Source organism: Oncorhynchus gorbuscha, linkage group LG11, assembly GCF_021184085.1.
Source record: "Oncorhynchus gorbuscha isolate QuinsamMale2020 ecotype Even-year linkage group LG11, OgorEven_v1.0, whole genome shotgun sequence".
In the NCBI taxonomy this organism is placed as follows: Eukaryota; Metazoa; Chordata; class Actinopteri; order Salmoniformes; family Salmonidae; genus Oncorhynchus; species Oncorhynchus gorbuscha.
In genome coordinates this window covers 35,618,449-35,644,275 of record NC_060183.1, presented here as the reverse complement: position 1 = coordinate 35,644,275, position 25,827 = coordinate 35,618,449, and the positions used below count along the sequence as shown (strand labels likewise).

The window sequence follows — 25,827 nt, the reverse complement described above, 5'->3', positions numbered from 1 at the left end:
CACAGATGGGACAGTAGTGGAGAGGGTAGTAAGTTTTAAGCTCCTTGGTGTACACATCACGGATAAACTGAATTGGTCCACCCACACAGACAGCGTTGTGAAGAAGGCGCAGCAGCGCCTCTTCAACCTCAGGAGGCTGAAGAAATTTGGCTTGTCACCAAAAGCACTCACAAACTTCTACAGATACACGATCGAGAGCATCCTGTCGGGCTGTATCACCACCTGGTACGGCAACTGCTCTGCCCACAACCATAAGGCTCTCCAGAGGGTAGTGAGGTGTGCACAACGCATCACCGGGGGCAAACTACCTGCCCTCCAGGACACCTACACCACCCGATGTCACAGGAAGGCCATAAAGATCATCAAGGACAACAATGTGATAGTGATAGCCTGTTCACCCCGCTACCATCCAGAAGGCGAGGTCATTACAGGTGCATCAAAGCAGGGACCGAGAGACTGAAAAACAGCTTCTATCTCAAGGCCATCAGACTGTTAAACAGCCACCACTAACATTGAGTGGCTGCTACCAACATACTGACTCAACTCCAGCCACTTTAATAATGGAAATTGATGTAAAAATGTATCACTAGCCACTTTAAACTATGCCCCTTTATGTTTATAGACCCTCCATTACTCATCTCGCCTATGCCGTTCTGTGCCATCTCTCATTCATGTATCTTTATGTACATATTCTTTATCCCTTTACACTTGTGTGTGTATGTATAAGGTAGTAGTTGTGGAATTGTTAGGTTAGATTACTCGTTGGTTATTACTGCATTGTTGGAACTAGAAGCACAAGCATTTCGCTACACTCGCATTAACATCTGCTAACCATGTGTATGTGACAAATACAATTTGATTTGAAAATGTATTCGCAAACCCTCCCTAGCCTGGCCCCCATACTTTTGAACCCTTCTTCTGGTACCTTGCTGGTTGGCCCCAAGTTCTTCTGTATGAGGACGTTCTCCTCTTTGTCTATGATGATGCCGTGGTAGTCATGGTAAGCCACCTCCCCCAGGGTCAGGGCCTCTGGAGAGATGGGTAACAGGCCACACTTCATGGCCGACACCTGAAATACAACACAAGTTATTTACCAATAGGGACAGGGCCTCTGGAGAGATGGGCAGCAGATATCATTTCATGGCCGACACCTGAAACACAACACACAGAGACTGTAATTACACCACAACAGCTGACTTGGTAGCAGCAGTATTTCACAATTTTTCACATTCGTTCTAGCTCGCTTGATGTACCGGGTGGGCAGAATTTTCACCAATGGAATGATGAGCTAAAATAGATGTACCTAACACTTTAAAGTTTACAAGAGCATAAAAATACTAAAGTTCCATAGATCTGTAGCAACTGGGCAGAGACAGGAAGTTAGGAACTTGTCAGGTGGGTGGGGGGGCTTATTTCTTACTGCAGCTCCTGCCGGTGTGTGGACGTGCACAATGCACTTAACGTCTGGCCGGGCTGCATAGATGGCTGAGTGGAGAGTGAAGCCAGCCTGGTTGACCCCTAGATTGGTACTCCCCTGGTCCACAATCTCCCCTTGCATATTAATCTTCACCTAGGACGGGACACAGCATTAAATAGACAGGATACATTATTACATAGCTCTATGGGATAGGACCAGACAGGCAGCGGTGAGTCAATGCCTTATGACTGAAAGCCTAGAGAAATGAACAATCTCAAAGTTAACTAAAAATACATCTGGGATCATTCAATTAAACAAGTGAGTCGATTATCTTACAATGCTAGTCTGAGTCCCAGATCTATTTGTTTGGTCTTGCAAACTCTAGTCAAACTTGATATAGTAGTTGGCAAGACAGCACAAATGGCACCCAGGCTACAGTGACACTGCCTGTCAGTGAAATTAACAATGTATAAAGATGAAACAGGCAGAGGGAAAAGGGTTGATGGCAGCTTCGGATTTGAAGGATCTATGAGTCATTATATAACAAGACAAGTGTTATATCTCCAGATTACAGTATACACTAGACAGTGATGGAACAACCTTAATGTCTCTAGTATGGTTGGAAGATGATAAACGTAATGCATTCAAAATCACAAAAGCCAGATATTATATTAAAATAGGCAGGTAAAATGACAAATCACTTATTTAAAATGCATTTAGCACAACATCAGATGTACATTTTTTTTATTAGTTCACAGCGTTATTATACATTATGCAGGCAGCTCTGTTAAGAGTGAGAGGCACTGGGGGAAGAACCTTACCAGACTGGAGGCGGAGACTTCGCTGTACAGAAGCCCAAAAGGGACAATAATGAACCTCTCCTGATCTGAATTCACCCTGACCTGGAAGAGAACAGATGGTGGTCTTAACAAGTTACTCAGTACCAAACAAACAAGCCTAAGGAATTACCCCAAATGGCTCACACATATACAGTCGAAGTCGGAATTTACATACACTTAGGTTGGAGTCATTAAAATAATATAATAATAATAATATTATAATAATAATATATATGCCATTTAGCAGACGCTTTTATCCAAAGCGACTTACAGTCATGTGTGCATACATTCTACGTATGGGTGGTCCCGGGAATCAAACCCACTACCCTGGCGTTACAAGCGCCATGCTCTACCAACTGAGCTACAGAAGGAAAAAACTCTTTTGTCAACCATTCCACAAATTTCTTGTAAACAAACTATAGTTTTGGCAAGAAGGTTAGGACATCTACTTTGTGCATGACATTTTTCCAACAATTTTTTACAGACAGATTATTTCACTGCATCACAATTCCAGTGGGTCAGAAGTTTACATACACTAAGTTGACTGTGCCTTTAACAGCTTGGAAAATTCCAGAAATTGATGTCATGGCTTTAGAAGCTTCTGATAGGCTAATTGACATAATTTGAGTCAATTGGAGGTGTACCTGTGGATGTTTTTCAAGGTCTACCTTCAACCTCAGTGCCTCTTTGCTTGACATCATGTAAAAGTCAAAAGTAATCAGCCAAGACCTCAGCAATTTTTTTTTTAGACCTCCACAAGTCTGGTTCATCTTTAGGAGCAATTTCCAAACGCCTGAAGGTACCACGTTCATCTGTACAAACAATAGCACGCAAGTATAAACACCATGGGACCACGCAGCTGTCATACCGCTCAGGATAATCTCCTAGAGATTAACATACAGTGGGGCAAAAAAGTATTTAGTCAGCCACCAATTGTGCAAGTTCTCCCACTTAAAAATATGAGAAGCCTGTCATTTTCATCATAGGTACAGTTCAACTATGACAGACAAAATGAGGAAACAAAATCCAGAAAATCATATTGTAGGATTTTTTATGAATTTATTTGCAAATTATGGTGGAAAATAAGTATTTGGTCACCTACAAACAAGCAAAATTTCTGGCTCTCACAGACCTGTAACAACTTCTTTAAGAGGCTCCTCTGTCCTCTACTCGTTACCTGTATTAATGGCACCTGTTTGAACTTGTTATCAGTATAAAAAGACACCTGTCCACAACCTCCAACAGTCACACTCCAAACTCCACTATGGCCAAGACCAAAGAGCTGTCAAAGGACACCAGAAACAAAATTGTAGACCTGCACCAGGCTGGGAAGACTGAATCTGCATTAGGTAAGCAGCTTGGTTTGAAGAAAAGCAACTGTGGGAGCAATTATTAGGAAATGGAAGACATACAAGACCACTGATAATCTCCCTCGATCTGGGGCTCCACGCAAGATCTCACACCGTGGGGTCAAAATGATCACAAGAACGGTGAGCAAAAATCCCAGAACCCCACGGGGGGACCTGGTGAATGACCTGCAGAGAGCTGGGACCAAAGTAACAAAGCCTACCATCAGTAACTATACCGCCAGGGACTCAAATCCTGCAGTGCCAGACATGTCCCCCTGAATAAGCCAGTACATGTCCAGGCCCGTCTGAAGTTTGCTAGAGAGCATTTGGATGATCCAGAAGAAGATTGGGAGAATGTCATATGGTCAGATGAAACAAAAATAGAACTTTTTGGTAAAAACTCAACTCGTCATGTTTGGAGAACAAAGAATGCTGAGTTGCATTCAAAGAACACCATACCTACTGTGAAGCATGGGGGTGGAAACATCATGCTTTGGGGCTGTTCTTCTGCAAAGGGACCAGGATGACTGATCCGTGTAAAGGAAAGAATGAATGGGGCCATGTATCGTGAGATTTTGAGTGAAAACTTCTTTCCATCAGCAAGGGCATTGAAGATGAAACGTGGCTGGGTCTTTCAGCATGACAATGATCCCAAACACACCGCCCAGGCAACGAAGGAGTAGCTTCGTAAGAAGCATTTCAAGGTCCTGGAGTGGCCTAGCCAGTCTCCAGATCTCAACCCCATAGAAAATCTTTGGAGGGAGTTGAAAGTCCGTGTTGCCCAGCAATAGCCCCAAAACATCACTGCTCTAGAGGAGATCTGCATGGAGGAATGGGCCAAAATACCAGCAACAGTGTGTGAACCTTGTGAAGACTTACAGAAAACGTTTGACAACAAAGGGTATATAAAAGGGTTGAGATAAACTTTTGTTATTTTTTGTTATTAAGTGGGAGAACTTGCACAATTGGTGGCTGACTAAACACTTTTTTGCCCCACTGTACTTTGGTGCGAAAAGTGCAAAATCAATCCCAGAACAGCAGCAAAGGACCTTGTGAAGATGCTGGAGGAGACAGGTACAAAAGTTTCCACAGTAAAACAAGTCCTATATTGACATAACCTGAAAGGCCGCTCAGCAAGGAAGATACCACTGCTCCAAAACCGCCATAAAAAAGCCAGACTACAGTTTGCAACTACACATGCGGACAAAGATGATACTTTTTGGAGAAATGTCCTCTGGTCTGATGAAACAAAAATAGAAGCGCAACATAGCTTCTGCGTGCATATCAGCTAGAAAGATGTGTCGGCATCGAGTAATTGTCTCTGGCCCCCTCCCAGTTAGGGGGAGTGATGAGCTCTACAGCAGAGTCTCACAACTCAATCGCTGGTTGAAAACTGTTTTCTGCCCCTCCCAAAAGATAGAATTTGTAGATAATTGGCCCTCTTTCTGGGACTCGCCCACAAACAGGACCAAGCCTGACCTGCTGAGGAGTGACGGACTCCATCCTAGCTGGAGGGGTGCTCTCATCTTATCTGCCAACATAGACAGGGCTCTAACTCCTCTAGCTCCACAATGAAATAGGGTGCAGGCCAGGCAGCAGGCTATTAGCCAGCCTGCCAGCATAGTGGAGTCTGCCACTAGCATAGTTAGTGTAGTCAGCTCAGCTATCACCATTGAGACCGTGTCTGTGCCTCGACCTGGGTTGGGCAAAACTAAACATGGCGGTGTTCGCCTTAGCAATCTCACTAGGATAAAGACCACCTCCATTCCTGTCATTACTGAAAGAGATCATGATACCTCACATCTCAAAATAGGGCTACTTAATGTTAGATCCCTTACTTCAAAGGCAATTATAGTCAATGAACTAATCACTGATCATAATCTTGATGTGATTGGCCTGACTGAAACATGGCTTAAGCCTGATGAATTTACTGTGTTAAATGAGGCCTCACCTCCTGGCTACACTAGTAACCATATCCCCGTGCATCCCGCAAAGGCGGAGGTGTTGCTAACATTTACGATAGCAAATTTCAATTTACAAAAAAAAAAAATGACGTTTTCATCTTTTGAGCTTCTAGTCATGAAATCTATGCAGCCTACTCAATCACTTTTTATAGCTACTGTTTACAGGCCTCCTGGGCCATATACAGCGTTTCTCACTGAGTTCCCTGAATTCCTATCAGACCTTGTAGTCATTGCAGATAATATTCTAATCTTTGGTGACTTTAATATTCACATGGAAAAGTCCACAGACCCACTCCAAAAGGCTTTTGGAGCCATCATCGACTCAGTGGGTTTTGTCCAACATGTCTCTGGACCCACTCACTCTCACAGTCATACGCTGGACCTAGTTTTGTCCCATGGAATAAATGTTGTGGATCTTAATGTTTTTCCTCATAATCCTGGACTATCAGACCACCATTTTATTACGTTTGCAATTGCAACAAATAATCTGCTCAGACCCCAACCAAGGAACATCAAAAGTCGTGCTATAAATTCACAGACAACACAAAGATTCCTTGATGCCCTTCAAGACTCCCTCTGCCTACCCAAGGACGCCAGAGGACAAAAATCCGTTAACCACCTAACTGAGGATCTCAATTTAACCTTGCGCAATACCCTAGATGCAGTTGCACCCCTAAAAACTAAAAAAATGTCTCATAAGAAACTAGCTCCATGGTACACAGAAAATACCCGAGCTCTGAAGCAAGCTTCCAGAAAATTGGAACGGAAATGGCGCCACACCAAACTGGAAGTCTTCCGACTAGCTTGGAAGGATGGTACCGTGCAGTACCGAAGAGCCCTTACTGCTGCTCGATCGTCCTATTTTTCTAACTTAATTGAGGAAAATAAGAACAATCCGAAATTCCTTTTTGATACTGTGGCAAAGCTAACTAAAAAGCAGCATTCCCCAAGAGAGGATGACTTGCACTTTAGCAGTGATAAATTCATGAACTTCTTTGAGGAAAAGATTATGATTATTAGAAAGCAAATTACGGACTCCTCTTTAAACCTGCGTATTCCTCCAAACCTCAGTTGTCCTGAGTCTGCACAACTCTGCCAGGACCTAGGATCAAGAGAGACGCTCAAGTGTTTTAGTACTATATCTCTTGACACAATGATGAAAATAATCATGGCCTCTAAACCTTCAAGCTGTATACTGGACCCTATTCCAACTAAACTACTGAAAGAGCTGCTTCCTGTGCTTGGCCCTCCTATGTTGAACATAATAAACGGCTCTCTATCCACTGGATGTGTACCAAACTCACTAAAAGTGGCAGTAATAAAGCCTCTCTTGAAAAAGCCAAACCTTGACCCAGAAAATATAAAAAACTATCGGCCTATATCGAATCTTCCATTCCTCTCAAAGATTTTAGAGAAGGCTGTTGCGCAGCAACTCACTGCCTTCCTGAAGACAAACAATGTATACGAAATGCTTCAGTCTGGTTTTAGACCCCATCATAGCACTGAGACGGCACTTGTGAAGGTGGTAAATGACATTTTGATGGCATCGGACCGAGGCTCTGCATCTGTCCTCGTGCTCCTAGACCTTAGTGCTGCTTTTGATACCATCGATCACCACATTCTTTTGGAGAGATTGGAAACCCAAATTGGTCTACACGGACATGTTCTGGCCTGGTTTAGGTCTTATCTGTCGGAAAGATATCAGTTTGTCTCTGTGAATGGTTTGTCCTCTGACAAATCAACTGTACATTTCGGTGTTCCTCAAGGTTCTGTTTTAGGACCACTATTGTTTTCACTATATATTTTACCTCTTGGGGATGTTATTCGAAAACATAATGTAAACTTTCACTGCTATGCGGATGACACACAGCTGTACATTTCAATGAAACATGGTGAAGCACCAAAATTGCCCTCGCTAGAAGCATGTGTTTCAGACATAAGGAAGTGGATGGCTGCAAACTTTCTACTATTAAACTCGGACAAAACAGAGATGCTTGTTCTAGGTCCCAAGAAACAAAGAGATCTTCTGTTGAATCTGACAATTAATCTTAATGGTTGTACAGTCGTCTCAAATAAAACTGTGAAGGACCTCGGCGTTACTCTGGACCCTGATCTCTCTTTTGAAGAACATATCAAGACCATTTCGAGGACAGCTTTTTTCCATCTACGTAACATTGCAAAAATCAGAAACTTTCTGTCCAAAAATGATACAGAAAAATTAATCCATGCTTTTGTCACTTCTAGGTTAGACTACTGCAATGCTCTATTTTCCGGCTACCCGGATAAAGCACTAAATAAACTTCAGTTAGTGCTAAATACGGCTGCTAGAATCCTGACTAGAACCAAAAAATTTGATCATATTACTCCAGTGCTAGCCTCTCTACACTGGCTTCCTGTCAAAGCAAGGGCTGATTTCAAGGTTTTACTGCTAACCTACAAAGCATTACATGGGCTTGCTCCTACCTACCTCTCTGATTTGGTCCTGCCGTACATACCTATACGTACGCTACGGTCACAAGACGCAGGCCTCCTAATTGTCCCTAGAATTTCTAAGCAAACAGCTGGAGGCAGGGCTTTCTCCTATAGAGCTCCATTTTTATGGAACGGTCTGCCTACCCATGTCAGAGACGCAAACTCGGTCTCAACCTTTAAGTCTTTACTGAAGACTCATCTCTTCAGTGGGTCATATGATTGAGTGTAGTCTGGCCCAGGAGTGGGAAGGTGAACGGAAAGGCTCTGGAGCAACGAACCGCCCTTGCGGTCTCTGCCTGGCCGGTTCCCCTTTTTCCACTGGGATTCTCTGCCTCTAACCCTGTTACGGGGGCTGAGTCACTGGCTTGCTGGGGCTCTCTCGTGCCGTCCCTGGGGGGGATGCGTCACCTGGGTGGGTTGATTCACTGTTGTGGTCGGCCTGTCTGGGTTCCCCCCACCCCTTGGGTTGTACCGTGTCGGAGATCTTTGTGGGCTATACTCGGCCTTGTCTCAGGATGGTAAGTTGGTGGTTGAAGATTTCCCTCTAGTGGTGTGGGGGCTGTGCTTTGGCAAAGTGGGTGGGGTTATATCCTTCCTGTTTGGCCCTGTCCGGGGTGTCCTCGGATGGGGCCACAGTGTCTCCTGACCCCTCCTGTCTCAGCCTCCAGTATTTATGCTGCAGTAGTTTATGTGTCGGGGCTAGGGTCAGTTTGTTTATCTGGAGTACTTCTCCTGTCCTATTCGGTGTCCTGTGTAAATCTAAGTGTGCGTTCTCTAATTCTCTCCTTCTCTCTTTCTTTCTCTCTCTCGGAGGACCTGAGCCCTAGAACCATGCCCCAGGACTACCTGACATGATGACTCCTTGCTGTCCCCAGTCCACCTGGCCATGCTGCTGCTCCAGTTTCAACTGGCCTGGGCCCTAGGACCATGTCCCAGGACTACCTGACATGAGGACTCCTTGCTGTCCCCAGTCCACCTGGCCATGCTCCTGCTCCAGTTTAAACTGTTCTGCCTTACTATTATTCAACCATGCTGGTCATTTATGAACATTTGAACATCTTGGCCACGTTCTGTTATAATCTCCACCTGGCACAGCCAGAAGAGGACTGGCCACCCCACATATGCTCTCTCTAATTCTCTCTTTCTTTCTCTCTCTCGGAGGACCTGAGCCCTAGGACCGTGCCCCAGGACTACCTGACATGATGGCTCCTTGCTGTCCCCAGTCCATCTGACTGTGCTGCTGCTCCAGTTTCAACTGTTCTGCCTTATTATTATTTGACCATGCTGGTCATTTATGAACATTTGAACATCTTGGTCATGTTCTGTTATAATCTCTACCCGGCACAGCCAGAAGAGGACTGGCCACCCCACATAGCCCGGTTCCTCTCTAGGTTTCTTCCTAGGTTTTGGCCTTTCTAGGGAGTTTTTCCTAGCCACCGTGCTTTTACACCTGCATTGTTTGCTGTTTGGGGTTTTAGGCTGGGTTTCTGTACAGCACTTTGAGATATCAGCTGATGTACGAAGGGCTATATAAATAAATTTGATTTGATTTGATTTGATTTGAACTGTTTGGCCATACTGACCATTGTTTTGTTTGGAGCAAAAAGGGGGAGGCTTCCAAGCCGAAGAACACCATCGCAACCGCGAAGCACGGGGGTGGCAGCATCATGTTATGAGGGTGCTTTGCTGCAGAAGGACTGGTGCACTTCACAAAATACATGGCATCACGAGGCAGGAAAATTACGTGGATATATTGAAGCAACATCTGCGGACATCAGTCAGGAAGTTAAAGCTTGGTCGCAAATGGGTCTTCCAAATGGACAATGACCCTAAGCATACTTCCAAAGTTGTGGCAAAATGGCTTAAGGACAACAAAGTCAAGGTACTGGAGTACCCATCACAAAGCCCTGACCTCAATCCAATAGAACATTTGTGGGCAGAACTGAAAAAGCTTGTGCGATCAAGGAGACCTACAAACCTGACTCAGTTACACCAGCTCTGTCAGGGGGAATGGGACAAATTCACCCAACTTATTGTGGGAAGCTTGTGGAAGGCTACCCGAAACATTTGACCCAAGTTAAAGTATTTAAAGGCAATGTTACCAAATACTAATTGAGTGTATGTAAACTTCTGACCCACTGGGAATGTGATGAAAGAAATAAAAGCTGAAAGAAATAAGAGCTGAAATAAATCCTTCGCTCTACTATTATTCTGACATTTCACATTCTTAAAATAAAGTGGTGATCCTAACTGACCCAGGACAGGGAATTTTTACAAGGATTAAATGTCAGGAATTATGAAAAACTGAGTTTAATAGATATGACTAAGGTTTATGTAGACTTTCGACTTCAACTGTACATGCATACAATCATGCAGTAGTTAGTATTTTCATTCATTTGATGGTTCATCTATATAACGCTTACTCAGCTAATCTTACTAACCTAGCCAACCCCACATTTCCATAACGAGCTTTCCGAAAATATGCTGGTAAAATGTGCTAAGCAAGCACTACATTATTCTGCAGTGGGGGAAAAAAGATAATGTCCTTACATACCACTTCAGGTGTTTCCTACTGACTACAAGACAGCTTCAGTGATATACAGTATTACTAGAGGGGTAAGATGCCTAAAGTATAAGGTTCTCTTACGGTTAAGTGGTTGTAGATGAGCTGGGACCAGCCAAAGAGGTCTGTCAGGCGGTAGAAGGCAGCTAGCTTACAACGAAGCAGTTTCTCTCCTTTCTCATAGGAGATAGAGTCAGATCCACGCAGGTCATTCACTGGAGTTACCATACCCAGACCTAGAGAGGGAGAGAGGAAGACGCTTTGGCAATATGTACATTGTTACATCATGCCAATATAACAAATTGAATTGAGAAAGAGAGAGACAGAGGAACAATTTCACTTACCTCGGTTAACAAAGAATAATGTTTTTCATAGTCAGTAGAAAGGCCTCTTTATAGTGGCCTAAGTTTTCATAACCGTGACCTTAATTGCCTACAGTCTAAGCTTTTCGTGTCTTAACGACCGTTCCACGGGTGCATGTTCAATAAATGTTTATGGTTCATTGAACAAGCATGGGAAACAGTGTTTAAACCCTTTACAATGAAGATCTGTGAAGTTATTTGGATTTTTACGAATTATCTTTGATAGACAGGGTCTCGAAAAAGGGACGTTTCTTTTTTTGTAGTTTTTTGCTGAGTTTACATTCGATTAAAAAAGTATCCCAAACCTCTCCTCGGTTACCCCCAGACAGTCTACTTACTTCAAAAGTATTTAAAAAGGAATCATTGTGGTAAGAACTGAAGACACAGGACAGGATTCTACTCTATATTACTCACTCATGTTGAGTGCAGCCATGCCTCCCTGTGGCGCTGCAGGGTACATGGTGGGGATAGTGGTGGTCATGAAGTCAGCGATCTGCTGCAGGGCCAACAGGCTGGTGGGGGTCTTTCCCCTCTTCAGCTGGTCATGGATCATCGTATCCAGCTCATCACAAAACGCCTGGGGAGTAAAGTAGACAGTAACACAGTCAGTAACAGACAGACACACAGTCAGAGAGTCACATAGTCGGAGACAGACATTGAAGGGTCAGGACGCGTCACTGCACACATATGGGTCAATACACTACAACCGTCACAGGGTTGACATTCACACAGACAGATGATGAAGGGCACACATCAATACACTACAACCGGGGTTGACATTCACACAGACAGATGAAGGGTCACAATACACTACAACCGGACATGCAGATGATGAAGGGTCAGGGCGCGTCACTGCACACATATGGGTCAATACACTACAACCGTCACAGGGTTGACATTCACACAGACAGATGATGAAGGGTCAGGGCGCGTCACTGCACACATATGGGTCAATACACTACAACCGTCACAGAGTTGACATTCACACAGACAGATGATGAAGGGTCAGGACGCGTCACTGCACACATATGGGTCAATACACTACAACCGTCACAGAGTTGACACTCACACAGACAGATGAAGGGTCAGGGCGCGTCACTGCACAGCATAATAAAGACCATCTTTTTCCCAGCTCTATAAGGGCTGATGTATAAATATTTAGCTTTTATATGTATATACTGGGCTTAAACTGAGCGTTGAGGGAACAGTAGTGTGTTCGAGAGAGACAGATAAACTGTTGATCAATGTTAAGTGGTTATACCATGTGATAGTGGAGAGGGTGATACAGCCCTACACAAAAAGGCTATTCAATTTGAAGTAACAAAAGGTGTTCTTATATTCTTATGTTGGTGACATTACATTAAGACATAAGATAGAAAAGGAGTAGTACTTCCTACTGAGTGTGTGTGGGTTTGTGAGAACGTGCATTTGCATGCGTGTGTATGATAGCCAGTCCTACCGGGCTCTGCAGGATCATGGAGACCCTCTTCCTCTGCTCCATCATGTTGAAATCCTGTCTGAGGTCTGGAGCCATGTTTCTCTCACGCCGGTACTCTAGGCTGCTTTCATCCACACGGTCAAAGTAGCGCTCCTTGTGGGGGGCGGTGGTGGGCGGGAGGGCAGTCACCACCCCAGCACCTGAGTCACCGTTCATCACCAGGTCTGTTGGCTCCTGAAGATGCCAGGGAGAAAAGGTCAGATGTTACAACATGGGTCATGTTCAGTGGCGACCCGTCATTCAGGGCAGGTGGGGATGTTACTTGGGCATTAGTAAGTGTCACATCAGTTTGCAAACAATGTAAAAAAAAATAAGTTACAAATATTTGAGTTAATAAAGCCGCATTCAAAACATGGTCTCTTTTGCTTTCTTGAGTAAGGCAGCGCCAAAATGCAGGTGTTTCGGCCTAGTTCAGTGTTTTCTGTGGTGGTGGGGTAGCCAGCGGAAAATATGAAGCGTAGGGGTTTGTAATGTTCTCTACTTGCGTCATGATTGGCTCAGTGTTCTGTCACTCATGGGGACACTACGACAAAATGTATCAGTGATCGGCCACTGGACAACCATTACACAACAAGTTGGAAATCACAAATTCAACAATGAGTAGTTTGAAGGAATCAGTGGCTAACTGCAAGCATTGCAAAGCAATTACTAGCCTGCTATTCAGTGGAGTGGGTGTCTGGTCCAAGTCTGGGTTTAAGGGTCTCTTTTCCAAGCTTAAAAGGATAAACATTCAACATTGGCCATGCTGTCAATCCAGCATGACTTCTGCCACGCTCAAAACAACTTCCTGTTCAAGTGAACACAGCAAGGTGAGTCCCTTGCTATTGTTATTATTGGGTTTTGTTTTGAATGACTGAGCCAGGGAAAAAAATGGACAGGAAATCAATATTTTACCCAACACTAGCACGCCAAACACAGGCAATCATTGTGTTTGATGGCTACACAGTGAGTAGACAGAACATCATGGACGATCAGAGAGAGATGGGTGCAATTCCATTTTAACGGGGTTTTCCATGCGTGTATTTATTGACTGTGTAAATTGTTCAAAGTAGTCATTGCATAGAGTTGTATGGTTTGTTAAGCGTTGAAAACAATGGGGTTTTTTTTGGCAGCGAGTTTCAAGTCTTTAAAGCGAGTCTCAGCATAATTGTGTTGCCTTGGAATTGCTGATGGAGAGATTGAGCAAAAATAGATGGAGTGAAAATAGATGGCGGGATGAGAGAAAGGAGGGACAGTAGTCTCACTCTGCCAGACATGACACGGATTTCCATTCGAGACTCAACCTAGAGCGGTTGGAGTCGAAGCTAGAGGGACCGAAATTATTTGCAATTGATCTTGTCTCATTTCTGTCAAGGCTGTCTGAGGGGATAATGTTCTCTCAGATAAAGTACATTAGCAGCCTGTAGACGGAGACCTACCCCCCAGAGGACAAAGACAGGCAGCATAAGAGGATTAGAGTAAGGCTAGTGGGCCTCTATGGGCTGGCAGACACCACTGTAAACCATTTGCCCTTCTCAGTTCTCAGCAGTTACAGCAACTTTCAGGCAGCCAAAACTGGACACAGGGATGCTATGACAACTACTAGCCAGGCCCAAACCATTCAGCCCTCACAGCAGACATTGGTCCAATCGGTTTAGTGCCAGATACACAATAAGAAGAGTTTAGGTGCAAATAAAAGGGGAAATCAGGATAAATTAATGGAGAAAGTAGAAAAACCATGATGATGCATCCTTTATCTAGTCAAAATGTATATGCAATGTTTCCACACTGTTTTAGTGTGAGTATTGAAGCAAGGATCTCACTTCTGACCTGAGGGATTCTTGTGACAGAATAGAGAACAACTAGCTTAGAATCCAAACTGACATGCTCTGTTTTACAGCTTGGATTCCAGGCTACCAAATAACATGAACGGATAGAAAAATAGCAATTAGGCATAAGTTTTGCTGTTCCAAACTCATTAGGACAAAAAAGTCCTCAAATCTCTGGTTTTGTATGACGAATTTCCATTTATTGTCCAACAGAACAGTGGATAATGCTGCACTGTCTCTGTCTGGTGGAGAGAATGTAGATGTGTATGCCTCCCAAATGGCAACCTATTCCCTATATACAGTACCAGTCAATAGTTTTCATACACCTACTCATTCAAGTTTACTGAATATTTTACTATTTTCTACATTGTAGAATAATATTGAAGACATCAAAACTATGAAATAACACATTGAATCATGTAGTAACCAAAAAAGTGTTATCAAATTATATTTTATTTGAGATTCTGCAAATTTATATTTATTTTACCTTTATTTATTCTGCAAATAGCCAACATTTGCCTTGATGACAGCTTTGCACACGCTTGACATTCTCCCAAACAGCTTCATGAGGTAGTCACCTGGAATGCATTTCAATAAACAGGTGTGCCTTGTTAAAAGTTCATTTGTTTAATTTCTTTCCTTAATGCGTTTGAGCCAAATCAATTGTGTTGTGAAAAGGTAAGGATGGTATACAGAAGATGGTCATTTACCAAATAAGGCTAAGTCCATATTATGGCAAGAACAGCTCAAATAAGCAAAGAGAAACGACAGTCCATCATTAATTTAAGCCAAAGGTCAGTCAATGCGGAACATTTCAGGAACTTTGAAAGTTTCTTCAAATGCAGACACAAAAACCATCAAGCACTATGACGACACTGGCTCTCATGAGGACCAACACAGGAAAGGAAGATCCAAAGTTACCTCTGCTGAAGAGGATAAGTTCATTAGTTAACTGCACCTCAAATAGCAGCCCAAATAAATGCTTCAGAGTTCAAGTAACAGACATCTCAGTATCAACAGATCAGAGGATACGCCACGAATCAGGACTTCAGGGTTGAATTGCTGCAAAGAAACCACTACTAAAGGACACCAATAATAAGAAGAAACTTGCTTGGGCCAAGAAACACGAGCAATGTACATTAGACTGTGGAAATCTGTCTTTTGGTCTGATGAGTCCAAATGTAAGATGTTTGGTTCTCAATTGCCATGTCTCAGTGAGACGCAGAGTAGGTGCATGGATCATCTCTGCACGTGTGGTTCCCACCGTGAAACACGGAGGTGGTGGTGGGATGGTGTGGGGGTGCTTTTTTAGGATGTTGAAAGTAAAAGATTACAAAGATGACAAAGTGCAATTTAGCCAAACAGGTTTAGAATAATTCTTGATCTATTTTGATGGTCATAGCTGGTCGTCTTTGTAGAGAGGAAGTGAGACTATCAAGTAAGTGACAGTGTTGAGCAAAGCACAATGTTGCCTCCAATTCGTTTTCTTGCCTGACAGACCAACTAAAAAGTTAGCTGATTAATTACAAAGCTGGGACAGTTTCCAAATTAATTGCATCGGTAGAAAAAGTACAGAACAATCCACTTGTTAGCTGGCTATGTAAACAAATGTCACTGCAACTCAATATCATATGCGCTCCACTGCGTGGGCATCTACCCTAACATGGCAGCTAAGCTGTCAAATAATAGGAAAATTAGTCAATGTACTACTATAGCCTAATATCTGTAGCTACATAGAAAACATGACAAACCATGACCTAAAATGTTCCCTTTTTAATTTATGGGATTCATATCATCTTCATAAAATATAGTACCTATTTGGACCGGTATTAACAGTTTCTAAACACCATCCTGTGGCCATTTCCAAATACCGCAGTATGTGGTATACCGTCCAAGCCTAGATTCCACATGTCTTACTCATTGTTAGGAAGACTTACGGTGTTATTAGATGTTAATAAGTACTATGTCTATTGAAGATTATATGAATCCTATAAATGTTTTTTTTTTAAAGGGACAATTTGGGTGCAATCAAGTAGAGATTAAATTATAACTACAGAAACGAGTTCATCACAATTTCAGATGGTGGGTGTCGAAATCCTCATGCTTTTTGGGAGATGGAATGATCCAAAAGGATGTCAAGAGACTACATGCTGCTCAGTGCTTACCATGTCATTTGATACAGTACAGTATAATCATGAAGCTGAACAAACACAAAAACACTCCCCTTTCAAGCACACAATGCTGATGTTGTTGCTGACTACCGTCACCACAGATCTACTGTGCCCATTCTGCCACACTGAAGCATCCAACCATCCCCAAGCTCAGTGGAAACATCATGGCCTTTCCCATCCATCCATCCGTCCATTTCTACAAGGAATATCAGCTCAACGTTTTACATATACATCTTATACTTAAAATCACGCTTCCAGGATAGAGAACTGTGCAGCTACTGATAAAAGCTGCAATCGTAGCATCAGGCCCAGAGTTGTACATTTCACACCTGGCTGATTCATCTGCATTATGTACTAACCCCACATCACACAGGTTCCCCCTTCCCACTATTACTCAACAACTGGTGCACATCAGAAATGTGCAGGGGTGTAGCATTGACTGTGGTCACTATGGAAACAATGCACATTACCATGGAAACTGGGAATAGCCTTTTAAACTTATGTAATAGTATAGCAACCTATCATTACAGTACACACCAACTCTACTCCAAATGAAATGTGTTATTAACACGTTCCAGACTTGTTACAGAGAACTAGGAATAGAAATCTCATTCATGACAGATTGCACTAGGTAGTAGTAGGGATACAGGTTGCAACACCATTGTCATCTTTGAACCCAAAATGAGCCTATGTCCTTCTGACTAAAGATTTGGTTCAAAATGCACTCTAAATCTCTCACTGATGCATGCATACCTAAATCATTTACAACGTATAACCTTCCAATATAATTAAAGGAATTAATCAATCTGGGTCACATTCCAACACAATGCCTTGGGGGAAACTAACCTACAGAGTAGTATTGATTAGAGTAAGACGACTTTGGAGAAATTCTGCAACAGTCCAGATGCTGTCCATAACTTTTCCGTTCTTTCCCAGCCTGCATCCTGATGATGCATTAGGAGAGCGAGAGATGGCGACTAATTGTTAGTACTACAATAACTTCAGTCAAAAAGCTGTTAGCTAGCGAGCAAGAGAGAAGATAGATGTTAAGTTTCAGCTCTGCAGATGGACCAGAGTTACTGTAGGGAGGGTAGGGGAAGGGTCCATTGAGATGAACATGTGTGTTCTTGACTTTTGATCTCCAATAACCTCTGCCGAGTCCCCAACAACCAGATGTTGCAGTTCAGGGGAAATGGGAAGAGAGGCTGATGCTTCTTCCGATTTTGGACATTAACGAGGCGACACTCCATCTTAACTCCTCCTACACATTTACTGGTTAGGTTTTACAGTGCAGAAAACAACCCCCCGACAGTTTCTCATCGTCAAGACCATTATGTAGGTGGATCTACTTTCAGGCGTTTATTTTACACCTGCTAGATCTCCAGTAACAGTAGAGAATGTAATGAAAAATAACATTTCAGTTAGCTTATTTCAACATCATAGATAATGAAAGTGAAAAACATTTGAATTATTTGAGACACCATTTGGCTGTGTAATGTTATGTAACCCCACTCTACACCCATTTAGTCATTATGTTGGAGGGAAAACCTATTTAAAATTGGCTTATCGGACTGTGCAAACATAAAAATAAATAAAAATTCATCACATGCACAAGTACAGCGAAATACCTTTCTTGCAAGCGCTTTCCCAAAAATGAAGTAATAAATATCAGTAGTACTATAAAATAAAGCAGAACAAATGAAGAAATAAATAAGGTTGCAAGAAATAAGATCATTTTACCAAAGTGCTTTCAATCAGAGCAGGAAGTTCCGTTGAAAATACCTTTCCATCAAACCTAGTTCATATAAAAAAAAATTAAACACCAGGATAAAAAGACCACTTGTGTTAGCTTCAAAAATATGCCAGTCAAGTCATTTTGTGAAAGGATTTTGCGAGGAGAGGAAACTGAAGTTTTGGTCTCAAACTCATCCTCTCTCACTTCCTGTGTGTGTGCCTCCATATCTGGATGGGTCAGTGATACATGGCGAAGTCCACTATGCTTCCAAACAATGAGTGCAGTCTAACTCCAGAGTGAATGCCTGTCATAGATGGAATCCATAATAATGCTTCTTTGGGATGTAGGAATCCACTGCCTGACAACTGTTGCCTGTGCCTCAGATAACTAGTGCCCCTAACTCATAAAAGAAGAACGCATTATAGCCATGGCCCTTTACACTCATGTAAATGAGATGCTATGAGCATTGAACAGTGTGTTCTGTGTGTCTGTTGCAGTGTTTACATGGCAAAGCCCTGATAAACCATCCTCAAGCATCCAATTTGTAGCCCAATATGATAAAACTTCTATACTAATGAATGTTGAAGATGGAAATACTTCTGTGTGTTTCTGGCTATTAAAATACTATTCTGATTTCACTAAAATACTCTCTTACAGCTGGGGGATGAGTGGTTATCGACTGCGTAATGTCATTATTGAATCAGACTTCAAGTGACGCTTTATAATCCAAAGTAATGTAAAATTTCATTAATATTTTTGTGCCCTGAGTCACTTGAAATACATTTTTAGAAATAGTGTTAGATGCAATTTCATGTTATTGAATTAGAAGTCTACATTCCAGCATGGATTTGTTTTAAAAAGAGATAATACTGAGATTGACATTTATGGCAGACTGATAGAGGTCCATGTACAGTGGCATCATATTCAATACATCATATAACATGATTTTCATACCCATTCAGTGGATTAGGAAAGTATTCAGACCCTTTCACATTTTCCACATTTTGTTACAGCCTTATTCTAAAACTGATTAAATAAACATTTTGCTGTCATCACCCTACACACAATACCCCATAATGACAAAGCGAAAAGAGGTGGGGAGTTTCGTGCACATCAACTGAAATACCTTATTTACATAAGTATTCGGACTCTTTGCTATGAGACTCGAAATTGAGCTCAAGTGCATCCTGTTTGCATTAATCATCCTTGAGATGTTTCTACAACTTGGAGACCACCGGTGAAATATTTTATTGATTGGACATGATTTGGAAAGGCACACACCGGTCTATACAAAAGGTCCCACAGTTTACAGTGCATGCCATAACAAAATCTAAGCCATGAGGTCGAAGGAATGAGACAGGAGTAAGAGAGAGCTAAGAGACAGGATTTTGTCGAGGCACAGATCTCGTGAAGTTACCAAAAAAATGTATGCAGCATTGAAGGTCCAAGAACACAGTTGCCTCCATTATTTTGAAATGGAATAAGTTTGGAACCACCAAGACACCTCCTAGAGCTGGCCCGCCGGGCTAAAATGAGCAATCGAGAAAGAAGGGTCAGGGAGGTGACCAAGAACCCGATGGTCACAGACAGAGCTCCAGAGTTCCTCTGCAGATATGGGAGAACCTTCCCAAAGGACAACCATCTCTGCAGCACTCCACCAATCAGGCCTTTATGGTAGAGTGGCCAGACAAAAGACACTTCTCAGTAAAAGGCACACCAGCTTAGAGTTAGCCAAAAAGGCACCAAAAGGACTCTCAGACCATGAGAAACAACATGCTCTGGTCTGATGAAACCAAGATTGAACTTTTTGGCCTGAATGCCAATCATCACGTCTGGAGGGAACCAAGCACCACTCATCATCTGGCCAATATCATCCCTACGGTGAAGCATGGTTGTGGCAGCAACATGCTGTGGGGATGGTTTTCAGTGGCAGGGATTGTGAGACTAGTCAGGATCGAGGGAAAGATGAACAGAGCAAAGTACAGAAAGATCCTTGATGAAAACCTGCTCCAGAGCACTCAGGACCTCAGACTGGAGCAAAGGTTCATCTTCCAACAGGACAAAGGCCCGAAGTCAGAGGCCGGACTTGAACATCTCTGGAGAGACCTGGAAATAGCTGCGCAGCAATGCTCCCCATCCAACCTGACAGAGCTTGAGAGGGTCTGCAGAGAGGAATGGGAGAAACTCCGCAAATACAGGTGTGCCATGCTTGTAGCGTCATACCGAAGAAGACTTGAGGCTCCAATTACTGCCAAAGATGCTTCAACAAAGTACTGAGTAAAAGGGTCACTTTTGTAAATGTGATATTTCACTTTATTTTTAATACATTTGCAAAAGTTTCTAAAAACCTGTTTTTGCTTGGTCAATATTGGATTTTCGGCAGGGATCTGCAACCTAATTTTGGCCAAAATGAACTGGAGGGATTACTTCTACCAAGGTTCTCTTTTTCCATCTATACAGAGGGTGCTCTAGCAAACAAACAGCAGACCTGAGGACACCATCCAACCTGGAACTGAGTGAGTAGTGTTTGGTCTGATACTATTTTGAAAGCCAAGAAGAAAAATGCAAATAAAAAAGTACATTAGAATGATATATATTTTACTTTATGGATTAGAAGTCGACCGATTATGATTTTTCAACGCCGATACCGATTATTGGAGGACCAAAAAAGCCAATACCGATAATAAAAAATGTATTTGTAATAATGACAATTACAACAATACTGAATGAACACTTATTTTAACTTAATATAATACATCAATAAAATCAATTTAGCCTCAAGTAGATAATGAAACATGTTCAATTTGGTTTAAATAATGCAAAAATAGTGTTGGAGAAGAATGTAAAAGTGCAATATGTGCCATGTAAGAAAGCTAACGTTTCAGTTCCTTGCTCAGAACATGAGAACATATGAAAGCTGGTGGTTCCTTTTAACAGTCTTCAATATTCCCAGGTAAGAAGTTTTAGGTTGTAGTTATTATAGGGCTATTTCCCTCTATACCATTTGTATTTCATTAACCTTTGACTATTGGATGTTTTTGTAGGCACTTTAATATTGCCAGTGTAACAGTATAGCTTCCGTCCCTCTCCTCGCTCCCTGGGCTCGAACCAGCAACACAACGACAACAGCCACCACATCGAAGCGGCGTTACCCATGCAGAGCAAGGGAAACAACCACCCCAAGGCTCAGAGCGAGTGAAGTTTGAAACACTACTAGCGCGCACTAACTAGCCAGCCATTTCACTTCAGTCACACCAGCCTAATCCCGGGAGTTGATAGGTTTGAAGTCATAAACAACGCAATGTTTGACGCACAATGAAGAGCTGCTGGCAAAACGCACAAAAGTGCTGTTTGAATGAATGTTTACGCGCCTGCTTCTGCCTACCACTGCTCAGTCAGATACTTAGATACTTGTATGTTTGTATGCTCAGTCAGATTATATGCAACATAGGACACGCTAGATAATATCTAGCAATATCATCAACCATGTGTAGTTAACTAGTGATTATGATTGATTGTTTTTTATAAGATAAGTTCAATGCTAGCTAGCAACTTACCTTGGCTTACTGCATTTGCTTAACAGGCAGTCTCCTTGTGGAATGCAACGAGAGACAGGCAGGTCGTTATTGCGTTGGACTAGTTAACTGTAAGGTTTCAAGATTGCATCCACCGAGCTGACAAGGTGAAAATCTGTCTTTCTGCCCCTGAACGAGGCAGTTAACCCAACGTTCCTAGGCCATCATTGAAAATAAGAATGTGTTCTTAACTGACTTGCCTAGTTAAATAAAAAGGTGTAAAAATATATATATATTATATATAAAAAAAATATTATTTTAATTTTAATTTGAAATCGGCACCCAAAAATACAGATTTCTGATTGTTATGAAAACTTGAAATCGGCCCCAATTAATCGGCCATTCCGATTAAATCGGTCGACCTCTATTATGGATACTGAATGTTGAGTTAAGGCTGCCAGGCTTGCTAGGACAAACAAGATACAACTTCAATTAGCACTGAGGTGTGACGTGAGAGGTGTCGAGGCCTTTGAGCCCAACAAGTGGCAGGAGTCTTTGAAGCCCTCGCTCACTGTTCAAAGACCACCCACTGGCATGTTCAACAAGACATCTGCCTCCAGAAATAAAAGCTTATCCCAAGTGGGTGTGACACCTACTCCAGTTACCTGCTGCACTGCTGCTTGGATTCCACCTGGCTATCTGTTCACCGTCTGCCCTGGCCTGTCTCCCCCTGTCTGGTACAGGTAACTCCACCACACTCCCCCCTCTCTCCTGAGCTGTCGCTCGCCTCCAGCAAGCACACACGCACTGTTGGGGCGAGTGACTCTGAACTTACAATGGCTTGCCCCAAGTCGTTATATATAAAAAAATTATTGTGCATTTTGCTATTTGCCTCATGCATGCTTTGTTGACTAGGAACTTTCTTTACCCAACCGTGGGACAGACTGTTTGTTCCCACACTCGGGACTCTGACTTTCTATTGGTTACACAGACCTTTGGCCTCCCATCCTATTCTAACCACCAACAAGCTTTCTCTACCCTTAACCTTGTTCTGAACACCTCCAAAACAAAGGTCATGTGGTTTGGAATGAAGTATGCCCCTCTTCCCAGGGGTGTTATTATTACCTCTGAGGGTTTAGAGCTTGAAGTAGTCACCTTGTAACCAAGAGGTTGCAAGATCGAATCCCCAAGCTGACAAGATAAAAATCTGTCGTTCTGCCCCTGAACAAGGCAGTTAACATACTGTTCCTAGGCCGTCATTGAAAATAAGAATTTGTTCTTATCTGACTTGCCTAGTTAAATTAAAATAAAACAAATATATAGATCGGCAGGTAAGAGTGCTCTCGAGCGGCTAGATGTTCTTTACCATTTGGCCATCAGATTTGCCACCAATACCAATGCTCCTTACAGGACATATCACTGATCTCTATATTCATCTGTAAACTGATCATCTCTGTGTACCCGTCGCAAAGCCCACGGGTTCATTCTTATTTATAAAACCCTCTTAGGCCTCACTCCCCCCTATCTGAGATATCTACTGCAGCCCTCATCCTCCATATACAACACCCATTCTGCCAGTCACATTCTGTTAAAGGTCCCCAAAGCACACACATCCCTGGGTCGCTCCTTTTTTCAGTTCTCTGCAGCTAGTGACTGGAACGAGCTGCAACAAACACTAAAACTGGACAGTTCTCAATCTCTTCATTCAAAGACTCAATCATGTCGAGTTGTCGCTGCTTTGCATGATGTTTTGTTGTCTCTACCTTCTTGCCCTTTGTGCTGTTGTCTGTGCCCAGTAATGTGTGTGTACCATGTTGTGCTGCTACCATGTTGTTGTCATGTGTTGCTGCCTTACGTCTCTCTTTATGTAGTGTTGTCTCTTGCATTGATGTGCGTTTTGTTTCATATTTATATTTTTTGTTTTTAATCTCAGCCCCCGTCCCCGCAGGAGGCCTTTTGGTAGGCCGTCATTATAAACAAGAATTTGTTTTTAACCGACTTGCCTAGTTAAATGAAAGGTTAAATATATATATTTTTGAAATATAGGAGACAATCTTTTTCATTCCAACTTTGCCTGACTCAGGTTGGCCCAGTAGTGTGAAAAGCGTACTAGTGTCTTCAAATTTGGACCTGCTGCCGACTGCTCAGCACATGTGAGGGTGGTGCCTGGGTTAAACAGATGGTGCTGTGTTATTATGCAAGAGCAAAAGCATGAGGGACAGTGAATGTGTGTAGCTAGCGGATGGCTAAATTAGCATCAAGACATTCTGCATTAATATGGCCCCAAATTCTTCCTAAAGTTTAATTCCTGAAATCGAAATCCATTTTTAAAAAGTGTTTTAAAAAGGGTGGAAAGATGTTTGGCATATATTTGGCATTTGCACAGAAAATGATTATTGAGAAATAACACAGTCCTCCTTAAAACTAGTCTAAAGTCGAGCCTGTTAGCATGGACATGTTATCTGCCTCAAAGGAGAAAGGAGGGTATTTAAGAAAATATCTTACTTCACAGTACCCACGTGCACTCCCACACTCATAATCTCTTTTTAAATAACATCTACGCTGAAGCCAACCCTGTTTACATGGAAATGTTATCTGCTCCATGCTGCAGAGTGTAGAGCGTTGTGTTGAGGGGGCAGTGACCGTGCTTGGCGAGGGTTCTCTCAAGGCTTTATGTGGCAGTCAGATGTCACATGTAAGAGAGAGTGGTGGGAGATCGGTGTCTGAAGGGAGATTGGTTTGGAAAATGGCACACTATGAAATTCCATTTTAACCAAATGGGCAATAAAGTATTGTAATGATCTCGATATAACAGTGGATCACATTCTCAGATCAAACTGTTTATTATACAAATCAAATTGTATGACTACACTAAGTAAATTGTTATATACCAAATAATTAACCCTGATGGCTCTCTCACTGATACAGGATGTAAGAGAGAGAGAGAACCATTAAGCAAGCCAATATAACAGAACCTGTTGTGCCCAGCCCCCCTGTTCCACCAACCACGAGTCCTGGCACCGAAATATTCCAGGCATTCCTTTTATTGGCAGAGAGCAGGGGGACTGGCCTGCTGGACCCCAAGAAAGCCTGAGTGACCGGTAAACGTTCCGTGATAAACCACACAACAACAGGATGTCAGAACATCCAAGCGGGTCGCTACATACAGTAGCTATTCCATAGAAATGTAATCAATGGCATAATTGGTGGACTGGCAGCCATTGAGTGTATCCACGCCTAGGTTGAAGATGTAGTAATTACATGCAGAAGCGTTCGATCAGAGTTATATATTATATATTAAAAAATATATACATTTTTTAAATTAAAAATCTTGTTACCAGTGCTGTTGCTTGATTTTATAGGATCGCATTGAAAACAAAACCAGCAGGCTGGGGAATCTAATAATAATGTGAATGTAGATTATTTTTTACATGTTTTTTAAAACTAAATTAATATAATGACAGTAAAGCACTTACGCTATGTATTCGCTGAAATTCACTACGGTTGTGTTCATTTTTTTGAGGGTGCAGTAGCCCGTTAATTAAATTGCTAGTGGTGTTTCTGTACATGTCCTACATGTGATGGCAGAGTTTGCTAAACAAATGCCCCTGATTGATACAAATCAACATGGTATCACTCTGCCAAAGTAGGCCTACTTTGCAGTCAACATTTAATTGTGAAGGTTTTTGGGGGAAGCCTTTAGAAATCGATGTGCTAAAAAGCACATGATGACTGAATTGCGCATCGCAAAGATTCAACCAAGACTTCGTACCCAATCGTTTTCAATACATTGTTTACATGTCCATTGTTGCCTTAGCATATACTGGTAGATAAAAGTTGTAACTTATTTTCTACCTACCTTTCCTTAGTGGCTACAGATTTTTTTCTGTAAGTTGCAACAACCAGTTGAGTGCTGCACTCTCTTGCTGCCTGCTGAAACTGTGTGGCGCACATCTGAACATAGAGTATTTCACAGGCTTTGCATTTGTGTAAGTAACTTTTCGCCTGATTTCTCTATTGTACGACAACTACATAATTGATAGGGTGAAATACCTCCACCACACCACTTTGATACGCATCAGTGGGGATTAAGAAGTGAGTATACGCAATACCCACTGAACAAAAAGTGGGTAT

General features: G+C 42.3%; 1 protein-coding gene across 7 annotated transcripts in view; it reads right to left on the bottom strand.

Annotated features, from left to right (window-relative positions):
• The window catches only part of LOC124048551 (alpha-adducin-like), a 52,976-nt gene that overhangs the window by 23,024 nt on the left and 4,125 nt on the right, over positions 1–25,827 (bottom strand). For 6 of the 7 annotated variants that reach the window (XR_006841251.1, XM_046369454.1, XM_046369456.1 and 3 more), the window contains exons 2-7: positions 12,426–12,638; positions 11,381–11,543; positions 10,689–10,840; positions 2,239–2,319; positions 1,421–1,570; positions 926–1,069 (exon numbers count right to left, since the gene is read on the bottom strand). Coding sequence is in view for 6 of the 7 variants with exons in the window: in XM_046369454.1 (XP_046225410.1) it covers positions 926–1,069; positions 1,421–1,570; positions 2,239–2,319; positions 10,689–10,840; positions 11,381–11,543; positions 12,426–12,620 (885 nt within the window). In the remaining variant the exon portion in view is untranslated. Of the gene's footprint in view, positions 1–925; positions 1,070–1,420; positions 1,571–2,238; positions 2,320–10,688; positions 10,841–11,380; positions 11,544–12,425; positions 12,639–14,759; positions 14,851–25,827 lie in introns of all 7 variants that reach the window. The other variant, XM_046369455.1, reaches the window with a different exon arrangement.